This window comes from Protopterus annectens, chromosome 8.part0 (genome assembly GCF_019279795.1).
Source record: "Protopterus annectens isolate FY-2018-M chromosome 8.part0, PAN1.0, whole genome shotgun sequence".
In the NCBI taxonomy this organism is placed as follows: domain Eukaryota; kingdom Metazoa; phylum Chordata; order Ceratodontiformes; family Protopteridae; genus Protopterus; species Protopterus annectens.
In genome coordinates, this window is record NC_056741.1 from 538,602,515 (window position 1) to 538,616,575 (window position 14,061).

General features: G+C 38.6%; 1 protein-coding gene across 2 annotated transcripts in view; it reads right to left on the reverse strand.

Annotated features, from left to right (window-relative positions):
• Window positions 1–5,071: 5,071 nt before the first annotated feature.
• Window positions 5,072–14,061, reverse strand: part of CTSK (cathepsin K) — a 93,911-nt gene continuing 84,921 nt past the window's right edge. For both annotated transcript variants that reach the window (XM_044080049.1, XM_044080051.1), the window contains exon 8: window positions 5,072–5,393. In XM_044080049.1, the coding sequence (XP_043935984.1) occupies window positions 5,294–5,393 (100 nt within the window). In that variant the 3' untranslated portion in view covers window positions 5,072–5,293. The remainder of the gene's footprint in view (window positions 5,394–14,061) is intronic.

Genomic DNA, 14,061 nt, shown 5'->3' on the forward strand with positions numbered 1-14,061 from the left:
TTTTGGTTTCAACAGCAGAAACATTTTCATTTAATTTTTCAGGTTTCAGTTAGGAAGTGATGCAGAAAGATAGTGAGAGAGAAGAAAAGCGGCATTACAGACTAAGCAGTTGCTTAAGGATATTGTATAGAAACAGAGAAGGTGTTACGAGAGACATTAGTATCTTGCAGACTGTGAAGGAGTGAGATGCAACAGAAGAAGAAAATGACACTAGCATGGAAGAAGAGGATGAGCTGAGCATTATGCCCGATTTGTACAGGAGCAGAGCCATGTATTTTTGAGATGATTTTTTAAAGAGGCTTTAAAGAGGGTTAGGCCAGGCATAGACCTGGTAGCAAGAGGTAGTGAATTCCATGGTTCAGAGACAGAATATGAATACAAAGAGTGACCTGTTTTTTGTGAGTTTTGAGATAGCTAAGAGATTCTTGCCTTCTAATCAGAGGGCTCTATTTGGTGTATAAGGTGTGGCTAAGGATTTAGGCTTGAAAATAAGGCTGTGCAAAGTGGATAGCTGAATAAAATAAAGTTGGTTGGGAAGTTCAAGCCAGGTTTAGTTCTAATAGTGCTTTACAGTGGTGTGTGTGATATTTAGAGTTTGTGGTAAACTTTACTTTGTTGTAGTACTGTTCCATCTTGCTTAGGGTAGGCGTTTGTAAATTAGTGAGGATAGGAGCACCATAAAGAAGGGAGGGAAGTAAAAAGGTTTTTCCTAGGAAACATTGGTTGCTGTAGTTAAGAAATGCTTGTGTCTATATAAGATCCCCAGTTTCTGATGATTTTTCTTTATATTTTACTGTATATGGTGGTCTATAACAGCCTCACTGTGCATTTCCATCCATTAAAGTTTCTAGAATGCAGAGCAGAGGCTACCTCTCTCCCCCAAAGGAATATATTCATTCATAGTACAGGCAACCAGCTTAAAGGATTAAAGTCCATAGATAATCTTAGTTATGTAGTGCGGGCTGCACTTTATTAGTTTTGGTGTTGGCTTTCAGACTCGACCACACTTGAAATGTTTAAAAACATGTTCACCTCCTTTCTATAAATCATTGTCTTCCATGAGGTCATCATACTACTACTACAGAGGCAAGGAGTCAACCTGTGATACTGATGAAAATTATTCCAAGAGCAGCCAAGGTGTCATGGCCCAGTCTGGATTGAGTCAGGAAATAAGTAGGTATTTCTGCTTCCATGTGGTAGGTGAGGATGTTTCCATTTATTATGCACCATCTTTTCACTAGAAAAAGAAGTGACTAAAGTGGTGAGCAGTGTAAGCCACTGAGTAGGATGGGAGTGAGTAGACAGGCAGCTTATTATAATGCAGACTAGTTTGGGCCAGAGACATTAAACTGCCTACACCAGAGGGTGTCAGTTATAGAATTAGCCAAAAAAATAGCATTAATCCTTGCTGCCCTGACTCTCACAACTATTAGGAAAAATAAAAAAAATATTCAGGGTCGTGGGCAAAGACAGATGTCCCATGATGAGCTCAGCTACCAGAGGGTGGGCACAATTGAGGACTATCTTCTCAGAGAATATTTATGGGCACTTTCTCTTAACATGTTATAGCATTTTTTGTACCACAGGCCATGGTCAGAAAAAAAAAGTCTTATCTCTTCATCTTATATATCTTAGAAAGCATTCTTTGGAATCCAGGTCTTACAGATATGCTTATTTTTAATATGTGTTCAGACATATCAAAGATCAACACTAAAATATTTTACTAGCTACTTTATGCATATACAACATTAATATGCATGTGTTTCTTTAGATAACTTAGTTTGTGGAGTGTTGACATAGATCACTTGTCTGAAGATTGCCTTTTGTCCATAGCATCAAGGGTTCAAGTCCAGATGTATGTCACATTATTTCTTGGCACACATGTCTCTCATGGACAGAAGTAGCTGGTGTTGATAACAGACACACTCTGTTCATAAATTCGTTCTGTGAACTACCCCCCCAAAAAACAAAAACAAATGGGGATACTTGGGATTAACATGGCTAGGCTTGTGCGGTTGCTATAAACCTATGAACCTATAAAAAGGAATTACATGTGAGGTGAAAAGTTATTTTTATAAATGTGACAGGAAGGGAACATTTTCATACAACAAAATTCAGAAGTAAACAAAGATAAGAAACAGCAGAGTGCTTGAACAAACAATATATGTTCTGATGGTATCACCCTGGGAGTTTGCTTCCTGCAATGAAAATAGCAAACAAAACAAATTTTATTGTTCTGTTTGATGAAATGCTGCTGATAATTCAGTCTGCTATACACATCCATATGCCTTAGTAAAATGGAACTCAGCCCCAAACTGTTGTTTCTATTGTTTATCTTGAGTTGAAGCAGTCATCAGAATTTTCCTTATGGTGATCTGATGCTTTTATGAACTAAGTCTTTACTAATGATTTGCATTTATGGCATATAGAAGTGCCACATAATTCTTCTGTGTGGGGATCAAAGGATCGCTGGTGCATTGTTAACCAGTCAAAGACCAAGGCTGAGCCACAAACCAGTGGGCTACATCCTGTTGCTGCCAGTACCACAACACATAACTTCAACATGTTGTTTAGGATAATCTAGGAGTGGTACATATATCTTGAAGGTTGCAGCATTTTCTGCCAAATGCACATCTTATTGAGAGAGTATACTACTGTTAACTTACATTGAAAGTCCCTTTTGTGTACTAACACCAATTTCAAGCACTCACTTCACCAAGTTTTATTTGTGGTATGTTTGCTTTGTTGCATGAAGGTAAATTATGATTTCTTTTAATGCAGAAGCTTTTAGAAAATCCAAAATCTTGGATATTAGTAGTAGGAGTGTATGAGCAAGTGTTTCTGAGTTAGGGTTAGATTTAGGTATATGTAAAATTATACTTTAAATATTTTGTGTATGTTTGTGTTTTTTATTGTGTGTGTGTGTGTGTGTGTGTGTGTGTGTGTGTGTGTGTGTGTGTGTGTGTGTGTGTGTGTGTGTGTGTGTGTGTGTGTGTCTGAATATGTGTGTTCTAGTGTCTTTTTTATTGATACCATTAAAGAAAGCGTTTTTGGTATGGTAGTATGTTGGGTTAGGGTTAGGAATGGGGGCAGTAGAGGGTTAGGGTTAGCACATGAGTAAGTACTTGTGAGTGAAATTTCCCTGTACATCCTTCCTTGTGTACTAACCCTAGCTATAATACTACTGATGTCCCTAACCACAATTTTACACATTAACTTACTTAAAACCCATTCTTCTCCCCCTAACAGTAACACTATTCAGAAAAATTATGTCTGAAGAGTTTATTAGTGTTTTTTTCTTTTTTATACTATTCTTAGTAATTGCAGAAAGATAATGTTTGTTTTCTTTTTGAGACTGGTTTAGTTTCAGTCTTTTTTTCCCCCAGTGTTCTTTCATTTCAGCATGAAAAAATTAGTACTGTATATCAATATATTTTCTCATGTCAATTTAAACAAAGAGATTCATCTAAAGATCTGCTGCCTTCATCCAAAGATGGAGATGAAGAATTTTTGGCACCCTATTGAAACGTCGGCACTCAGTTGAGACACTAAGGTGCGTCCAACCAAAATGGAACAGGCTTACAAAATAGTTACCAGTACCAGTCTCCAAGGACCTTACAGCTGGTTTCCACTGCTTTCACTGGGGTTTAATACAGATGTCACAAAACTGTAGTAATATATATTTTGAATGCCACACATATGGCATAATTGTGGTCCTATTTTGGAAAAAGAGCCAGGAGACACTAACTGCTTTACAATCTCCATAACTTTCATTCTCCTGTCATTTGTCAGGCCAGGCATGACTACAAGGCTTTGTTTTGATTCTCCATATCCAAGGAAGCTAAAACAAGTGCACACATAAACTGCCATTTAGTCCTAAAATGGATTAAAGTGAATTATATAACTTACAAATGATACTGCATCATGTTATTAGTCCAACCTTTCAGTCTGTAGTGCATCACTTTTCAGAAAAGGATTATGATCTGAAGCCTAATGTGTGCAGACATTCCATTTTAGGTTAGCTGTTCTTGCTAGTCTAGCTCATCCTTAAAAGAATCATCTCTCACATACCTCTCAACCTCTCAGAGCAAAAAATCTGGACAAAGCCATAAATAATGGGGGACAAAGTCCCAAAAACAGGGATGATTATTAATATTGCTCTTACAAACTTAGAAAGTCGATAGAATAACAGGTTTTGCACGAGCATGAATTATCTAAAGGGTGTAGAGCTGAAACTAAAATGTCTGTCATTATTTTCTGACTTAAATCTTCAATGAATTGCCAATGATTTACTAGAAAACCACAATTTTATAAAAAAATGCCCAAAAATATGAGGGAAAAATCTGGATATTCTGCACAAATTTGTACAGTTGAGAGGTATGGACATGTAGTGGCTGTTTTAGCCGTCAGTCACATAGTTACCATCAGAATGACCTTCTTATTGAATTACATGACTTTACCAGTGCCAATAAGCACATCAACTTAGAATTCAGGTATTAAGTTAAAAAAATGCACTGTGTTACAACTCATTCTCATCATGATTAAAAACTCAATGGTTTCTGACATTAATGAATGGTATGGTTTTGCCTGCACTAAACACTTAAAATTGATAATGTGAGCTCTGCGCTGGAAATAGTTATTAAAATATAAAGTGCTATTCCTTCATGGAGGAAGCTATGGTTATTGTGAAACAAAATGAAAGTCACATTTTGAAATATGAAACAAACGTATGGAAGGTCTTGGGTTAAACAGAGGCCCTAGTATTTCTTCTACGGGGCAAGTGAGAAATATAAGAAGAAAGGCAAGGCTCAGCTCTCTTAACAGTTGAAAGCTATGGTTCTAAAATGAATCTTTCCTTCACAAGTTTATAATAAAGCAGATCCATAAGAACTTGCATTTGATACTGCATAGGAAGGGAAAGAGAAACATTTGCATGAATTTCCATTGCTGCAGAACAACTCATTCAGGAAAATACATAGCATAAAACAATACTGTAATGTACTAACAACATTAAGAATTTCCTTGAAAAGAAAGAAAAAACTTATTTTAATGAAGGAACTTTTGCAAATTGTTAATGTAAAGTGTGTTTTTATTTAAATCCTGTTTCAGCAGGTACAATGTAAATAACAGTGCAAGACAGCCGTAACATATACATTTAACCTTTCTGTATATGCAGAGGGAAAATTATAGTGTAATATCAGTCATGATCTGTCAGTTTTTTTCTTAGACACAGTCTCTTGCCGTATCTGTCATCACTCATCTCCACATGTCAGGTATTGTCTTCCTCTTCATTTTACATTAGAGGGAAGCTGGCAAGGCTGGCAATTCCACAGTTGTTATTTTTCTCTCTTGACATTAGGATGTAGCCCTTGTCACCCCATTCCTCTCCCCAGCTGTAAACAGAAAAAAGTAAATATTGTAAAATGAAACGTTTGAGTCCCCTCTATGCACTACTTGTGCATGCAAACATTTAAACGGGTCCAGACTTTGTCCCTCTGTACTAAATGCGTAAAACCTGTTGCCATCACTTCCTTTATTTGTCACCTTATTTTAATGAGACGGTTAGAAGTTTCACAAAAAGGAACCTAACTCATTATGTCAATAGATCCCACTTCAAAACAAATACATTGGAATCTGATAAATATAAGGATTTCAGAATAAAAGTAAAAGTAATTAAAAATATTACTGGAATAAACTTATAGGTACTGCATTCCAGTGCAGAAACTGATATTATTCCAATGCATTTAATACACAGAATAAAGACAAAAGTTTAGTGATCTAGATAACTGGTGAGTACAGTGAATGTACTTCTGCCAAACTGGTCACCAGGATGAACTTACCTGCCTAAGGTTAGTAGACAAATTTATCACCCTAATTTGCATTTCAGTGGAAACAGTTTGCATGCCACACTCACAAGCTGCTTCCTTCTTCTGCTTCTTATACTTTTATCCTATTTTTAATGAAAGAACAATCTTTCTCTAAGATTTCTGGTAAATACAGTAAACTCTCAATAAACCGGAACTCAAGCAAAAAAATTGAAGAAATACAGTACAATTTTCATGTGTTGCACTTTCTGTTTTCCCCGCAGAAATATACCTTATGTTTTTAGAGTTCGAGAGTTTTAAATAGGAAGATAGGAATAAATTCCCTCTCTCCCCAACCTGAGAACAAATCAAGCCAAACAAATAGTATAGGGCACAGTATTAGGCCTGTTTTTAATAGTAACTCTCAAGCAACCAGAAACTACAGGTATCTGGCATCTACTAATCCCCATGGGTGCCAGTTAACTGAGAATTTACTGTAATGTTGTTATGAAAATCAAGCACTAAGGAGAGAACTAGAAATGCCCTGGCTTCTTGAATGTCCTGATTATGCCCCCAGATTTTCTGACATATAAATGAACCCTTCATGTGTCTGTTTCATGGACTTCCGTGGGGCCTTTTGATTATGGCAGATCATATTCACTACTTGTCTAACATAGGAATCCTATTAGACAACTTACATTTTTTTGACAACTAAGCCAGATACAGAAAAATCCTTACCTGTTCTGCAGAAGTTAAGATTGTACATGTGATTTATTTAAAACTGATTTCAGAATATGTGTTTGCATTGTGGTGTTTAAGAGTTTTAAAGTTGCCACAGCAGTTTATGATCAAATTGTTGCTAATGCAAAGCAGACTAAAATGGAAATGCACATATAACAAACATCAAAGAGAGTTATTTTGCAAAATATATGCATGTTGCTTTCACAAGGCAGGGTTTAGTAACATCTACATTAAATGTGGATACATGACTTTGGACACCCACTTTGAAATGCCATACTGCAAATATACAAGTTCATGAGTAATCTGTATTTAAAAATGGAAAAAAAAAGAGTTTTGTCTTACTAGTATCTGAGCTGCCTGACTGTGTACATCTATAGAGTGAACAGTTATTTCCCTCTTGTTCTTTGGTTCAAGATAGAAGACTGAGATAAATAGTCTGTCAAAGTAAACTCCAAGATGAATTTAAGCATAAAGGTAGTATTTATTCTCAAATAAACCCTGTCCTTGTGAAAAATGAGATAGGGTTGTCTCACAATAAGTGCTTGTAACTTGCATGCTCTAGTAGATGCCAGTGCAATACTTAAAAATGTCTTACATATTAAGAACCTCAAATCATCCCCCCAAGCTGGTTCAAATCAAAATTGTCTTGAACATTGTTATAAAGGAGTGTGGGATGTATGGGCAGACTAGAGGAAGTGGGCACCAATTGTGCCTTTACAGAGGCAACAAGGCCTAAAAAGGATCTTGACTCTGACTGGCTTCAATTAGAAAATCTTTTCAGCTTACATATATATGATTTTCAAGTAGAAGATTTTCTCACCTTCTTTAGTAACTTTGCACTTCCTCAGGAAATAAAAACTGCCAAAAAGGTATCAAAATTATATCATCCAGGCAGTTAGTTGAAGCGTTTCCATACTGAGTTGGATCAAACATTCTCCCTGGCTTGTGTGAGTTAATTCAGTCTGTAGGGAGGCTTGTGGTAATTTACCTTTGCCACATTGAAAACAAGGGAGAACCTCTTCTGTCTTGACCAGAAGGGAGGCACCAGCACATTTTTTAGAGAGTTCCTCTGTAACTTTAGAAGAACCCTGGTAATCACTGGAAAGGGTTGAAAGGCATTCAGGAATATTCCTGTTCATGGGAACAGAAAAGCATATGTCTTCCTGACTTGACTGCAAGGAATCCTGGAGCAGAATTTCTTTAGTTGTCTGTTCTGACAATAGGCACGCAGATCTACTTGGGGTGTTCTCCACAGTTAGAGCAATTCTTGGAAGACCCCAGGATAAGGTTTTTCATGTCTGTAGAATTATCCTGGTCCTAATGAGCTTGTCTGCAATAAGATTTTACTCGACAGAATGTATGAATCTTGAACAGTCAGACAGAGCTGAATTGCTGGCTCCTAGGTCTCTGCAAAGAGAGTGGGATCTAGTACCAGCCTGTTTGTTTATGTATCATATTGTGTGGTGTTGTCTGTGTACACTTGCAGAGGTCCTGGGGACGACAGATATTTCAAGGCCTTCAATGCATTGATAGCAGCCAACATCTCCCTGACATTTATGTGCTTCTGTCTGTCTGTCTGTCTGTATGTATGTATGTCTGTCTGTCTACTGGATCCCACAGAACTTGTACTTTTGCCCATTTTGAAACTCCTCTCCACAAGATGTCTGAAGTGTCTGTGGTGACTAACTAGAAGGGGGTCAGAAGGGAAAATGGAAGACCGGGATTGCAAGCTATCTGGTCTACCCACCATTCATCCTCCCTCTTTATAAATCCAAGAACTGGAATCTGAAAAGTCAAGGGGTATAGATGCTGAATCCAGACTGATCTGTGATACCTCTGTATTTTCCTCATGTGCAGTCTGGTAAAGGGCAGCATGATTATTATTGGTGCTGTGTACCCTATATTCTTGTGGAACTCCCTTGCAGCTACTTGATTTAGGATGGAGAAACTCAGGAGGAACTGTTGAAACATTTCTACCTTGTCTGGAGGAAGAAAGGCTCTTCCAAAGGCTGAGTCCAGCAAACATCCCAGGAAAATCAACCTGTGAAATTGATTTGAATACCAAGATTGAGTAGAAGTTCATGAACAGTTCAGAGCACTCTTGACAGCTAGAAAAAGAGTCTGAAGCAGTGCAGAGTCCAAAGGGTAAAACAGATAACTGACCATCTAAGCCAGTTACAGAAAATCTTAAAAAACATCTGAAATGCTTGGCAATAGGAATGTCATGATAGGTGTCCTTTAGCTCCAGCTTTACCACGAAAGCAAGATGTAGAATCCGAGGTACAAGATTTTGAAGTGACAACATCTTGAACTTTTGAATCTTGAAAAAATGATTAGAAAAGAAAGATCCAATACTGGACTCCAGCAGTCTTCTGGTTTAGGAACAAAAATATCCTTGGATAAAAAACTTTGCCTAAAAGACAATGGTGCAAAGCACTCTAGTGGAAGTATTCAAGGACACCAGACAGGAGTGTGTGTGTGGGGGAGAACATGCACAGAGGCAAGCTGCTACTATTGAATAGGCAAATAATTATAGTGACTGAAAGGACTTTCCTTTTTTATGGAGACTTTTCCTTTCCTTTCCTTTCCAACCCTCCTTTCCATTGTTTTGAAATCCTGATTACAGGCTCTTGCTGCTTAAACTGTTTATAGGCAAAGGATGCTGAGGAGAAAGCAAAACTACTATTTGGTCTGCTAAAGGAGAACTGAAAAATCTGAGTCAGTTCTTGAATCAGTTTTCCTCTTTCATCACACTTCTTAAGCAACTCAGCTGCAGAGGGAAAACAGACAGAGCCAGATCAGGGTCAAATGGAGCCCTAGGCAAGGTAATGGACCAGGGCCTCTCCCCAGTCATTTCAGTGTCCTATTACTTGTCCCTCTCCCCATTTTACCATAAACACTGTTCAAAACTGTCAGAGTACATATTATTTTCTTTTTTACTTTTGAAATGAATTCAAAGGTGTGAATTTAATTTAAAATGTTTCATGTATTCATCCTTTGTTGATTAGGTTAGTCCCACTAGGCTAGTAGCCTCTTTTCAGGAGAGATCCTTGGTGGTATTTACACTACTAGGGGAAATTTGGCCAGGACATTGGGGAATTTTCATAACTCAGGTGGATATAAAAGATCTCACAGTATCAACCATCAAAGCAGGCACATGGTGCCTCAGTTTAATATCTCATTCAAACAATGGCATACTGAGGAGTGTAGAATCCCCCTTATACTGCACTACAGTATCAGCAATCCATATACATGGTGTGGTAGCAGAACCCACAGCCTCCTGCACCAAAAATAAGTATGCTACATGCTGCACTACTAACACTGCTAACAAATTTTATAGCACAAACACTAATTGCCATTTGCAAAACAACACAGTTGCATATTGAAGTCAGACTTGGCAGGAGCAATAGTAAACTCTTCTAAAGCTCCCATTCATTGAACATGCATTGAAACTCAAGTTTATTGAAAATGCACTGAAACTCATGTGCAGTGAAAATGCATTGAAATTCATGTTCATTGAAAATGTATTGAAGCTCACATTCATCAAAAATGCACTTGACCAATGATGGATTAAGTGTACCTTGGTCCCTGGGCTGTTTTCAAACTACGGGCCCCCTGTACACATTTTAGGACTATATATAAATGTGTTATTTGATTAACTTCCTGATTTAATATATTTGTAGTAAAATACAGCAACATCTAGTATAGTGCATTTTAAATTTGTAGTTTTTAACGTTTTTTCCCATTAATCAGTGAAATAAAATGTATGAATCAATAAATGACAAAAGTACCCATTTCAGAACATTTCAACCAACTGTAATGACATAGTGTATCTTAATATTCTGTTAGTTAGTGTAGAGGATTAAGGCTCCTGTCTCCTCTAGCCAAGGTACAGGATTTCAGCCTGAGCAAGATAATTAACTAACCAACCCTCTCTAACTACAGCATTACACACATATACACACACATTTCCCTCGTGCGATTCATCCATAATGCTGTTGTAAACTTACTTTGCTTCTATAAGTTTAATACATAATGCTGCTGTTCCAGTACTTCAAAAATCTCCAGTCTCCATAATGTAAATCAAACCTTGCACATTGCTCAGTGTTGCACGTGTGTGTGTGCATCTTAAAGCGGATGCATGTACAAACACATGATACAATAAGATATACAAACATAGAGAAAAAGTAATATATGCAAGAAAACTTAAACTGTCACTTTTTTCATTAAATTAATGTTATGGATGGGCCTTCCCCCAGCCAGCAGGCCCTAGGCAATAGCCTAGGTCATCAAGTGCTGGATCTGGCTCTGCAAAAGAGTCTGTTCATTTACGAGACAGAATTTAAAATCTCAGATTTAACATTGTCAGGAAGATTTTTTAGAATGGAGGCAAGCAAATCTCCTCAAAAATGATACAATTGCAACAGCTCTGTTAGAAGAGTCCACAGCACCATAAGCACATTTTAAAATATTCTTAGTTATCTGAGAGACTGCTTTCAAAGAAGCATTATATGAATTTTTCATCTTAGAAGAAGGAAAGTTAACCATTACATTTTGTGTATTCTCAAAAGACAGAAGCAAAATCTTTGACATATATACTTAGCAGTTCAAAATCCTAAAAGTTAAAGAACAAGAGGAATACATTTTCTTTCCCAAGTTATCCATTACTTTCTAATTTTTGTCAGACGTAACGAAGTTAGTAGCAGTACCCTGTTTAACAGCAGCAGATTGAGGCATATTATATAACATGTCAGACCTCTTATTAGCAGAAGGTTACCATCAAAGAGGCTTGAGGCAGTGAGAAAAAATGTTCTCTAAAGCAGGCAATGCAGATGTGACAAGTGCAGCCTTTGGCATCTCTAGCTGAAACACATCATAATTTTTTTTGTGCCAATGGAATTTCATTCTGTTCACACTGAAACACCTCTTTTTATGTTAGATAAAATGTCAGCGAAAGAAATTTCTTCAGCAGAGAATATGAAACCATACTGTCCTCAGAATCAAAATGCTCAGACAGAGAAGATACTCCTGAAGTACACCCGTCCCTAGCTCTGACTGCTCCACTGACAGAAAATTCATGTCAGAATGAGAAGGAATTATTTTCCTTTTCTTGCCAGAGGACTGTTTAGGCAATGAAAAAGCATCACTCAGTTCCTTGGCAAATCCTAGTAAATCTGCCCTGCCCTGTACATGAAAATATTAACAGCAGTCTGGAAGTTATTTCTCACTATGCACATTCATAGGTTCATAGGTTCATAGGTTCATAGGTTGGTACTAGGCTATCAGCCCTAGGGCCTATACAAGCCTAGCCATAACAATTCCCTGGCTATTTCTTCCCACACTATTTACTTCCCTGGACCCATGTCTAGCAGTGCGACTGACGTGATCCCTGGGGTGAATTTTCTTTCTCCCATACAATCGTCAAGGTTCCTTTTGAAGAGGGCCAAAGAGGCACTCTGATTGACACATATGGGCAATCTAGTCCAGAGTCTGAGGAGTCTCTGGGTCAGGAACGTATCCCTCCAGTATGTTTTGTTTATTGTGATGACAAGGTTTAGATCCCTGGAGCATGTGGCTCTAAGGGATTGGGATTTCTTTAAGTGTAGCATGTCCAACAGCTCTGAGTTTGACATGGCCTTGTATGTTAAGCAGAGATCGCCTCTGAGTAGACGATGTGCGACAGAGTATAGCTGGAGTTTTTTAATGCAGTCAGTGTAGGGCATCTGCTTTAGGCCTGTGATTCTTTTAGTGAGGTATTTCTGTGGCCTTTCCAGTTGTTGCAGATGTCTTGAGAGGTACATACCAAATGGGGCGTTGTATTCTATAATGGGTCTAATGAGGGATGAGTACAGTGGGACAATGACCTCCTTTTCTCTGGATGAAAAGCCCTTAGTGATGAGGTGTGCCACATAGAAAGATTTCCTGACTGTTGTGGCGATATGGTTATCAAAGGTGAGACCACTGTCCACCTGTGTCCCTAAGTCTCTTATCACACTTTCAGTGTTTAGTGTACTGCCACCTATATGGTAATTCACGGATACATGTTTTTTCCCAAAGGGGATAACTATACATTTCTTGGCATTGAGCTTGAGCCAAGGGCTCTGGCACCAAGCATCTGTTTCTGTAAGGCCCTTTTGTAGAGTATCCACATCATTTGGGGATTCAATAATGGCTCCCAGTTTGCAGTCATCTGCGAACTTTGTTAGCCAGAGTCCCTTAGTGTTGGCCTGTACTTCAGAGAAGTAGATGCCAAACAAGAGTGGTCACAGGACTGAACCCTGAGGTACTCCACTTGTCACTTGTCTGGAGCTGGATTTGGAGTCGGCTACTTTTACAGTGTGGGTTCTATCAGTAAGCCAGTTAGCAACCCATTGGGTGACGTAGGGATTAATGCCCAGCTTAGTAATTTTATCTATGATTCCAGAGTGGGGGATGGTGTCAAAGGCCTTGGCAAGGTCTAGATAGGCTGTGTGGACCACCTTACCCTTGTTCATGGCTCTGGAGACTGATTCAAAGAAGTCAATCAGGTTCAGGAGACAAGACCGGCCCTTCATGAACCCAAACTGGGTGGGGTCCAGTGTCTGAAGGTTGCCAATGTCTTTGTTTATAAGTTCCATGATAATACGCTCCATGGCCTTGCAGATAAGGCTTGTCAGACTGATGGGATGGTAGTTTCCAGGATCCAAGGTGGATCTCAACTTGTGGAGTGGGATAACTGTAGCTCTGCGCCACTCAGTGGGCACGAAACCTGAGGTGAGGCTATGATTAAACATGACACTTAGGTGAGGTGCCAGTTCATATTGTAGTTCATGAAGTACACAGCCCGAGATATCATCTGGTCCCATGGATGCTGCATTCTTAGCTTTGGAGAGTGCGTTTTTTACCTGTGTGGCCGTTATTACCGGAATATGGCAATCTTCCGGCATAGAGATGGGCCATTTAGGGGGTGAGAGGGGGGGGTGAAGTTGGCACTGAATCGATCTGCCAGGATATTGGCAATATACTTGGGATCAGTATATTTAATGCCATTCTGTTTTAGCTTAGAGCAGATCTGAGCATTGCCATTTAGATTCTTGACATAGTTATAGAATGCCTTGTGGTTGTCTTTGGAATCTTTGGCAATTTTATTTTCGTAACTAGCTTTGGAGGATTTTATGAGGGATCTCAGTTTCTTACTGAGGCTGGTAAGGGAGTTTTTTTGCATCCTGGGATTTTCCTCTTTTCTGCAACAGTTTCTTCCTTTTATTGTAAAGTATGTTTATGGCAGGGGACCACCAGATTGGCTTCCTTTTTTTGGATGAGAGCATCTTGGTTCTGTTTGGGATGGCACGATTCATGTATGAGTGGATGTGCTCGTACAGTGCCTGAACACAGTATGACTCATAGGTACACTGGACCCAGCATCCCCAACTCATCCTGGTCAAATGAAGACCATTCACCTGCTCCATTCTCAGACAGTGGCAATACTTGTTCTCCTCTTGTCTGCCAAAGACATCCATACAACTGCAGAGGGTGT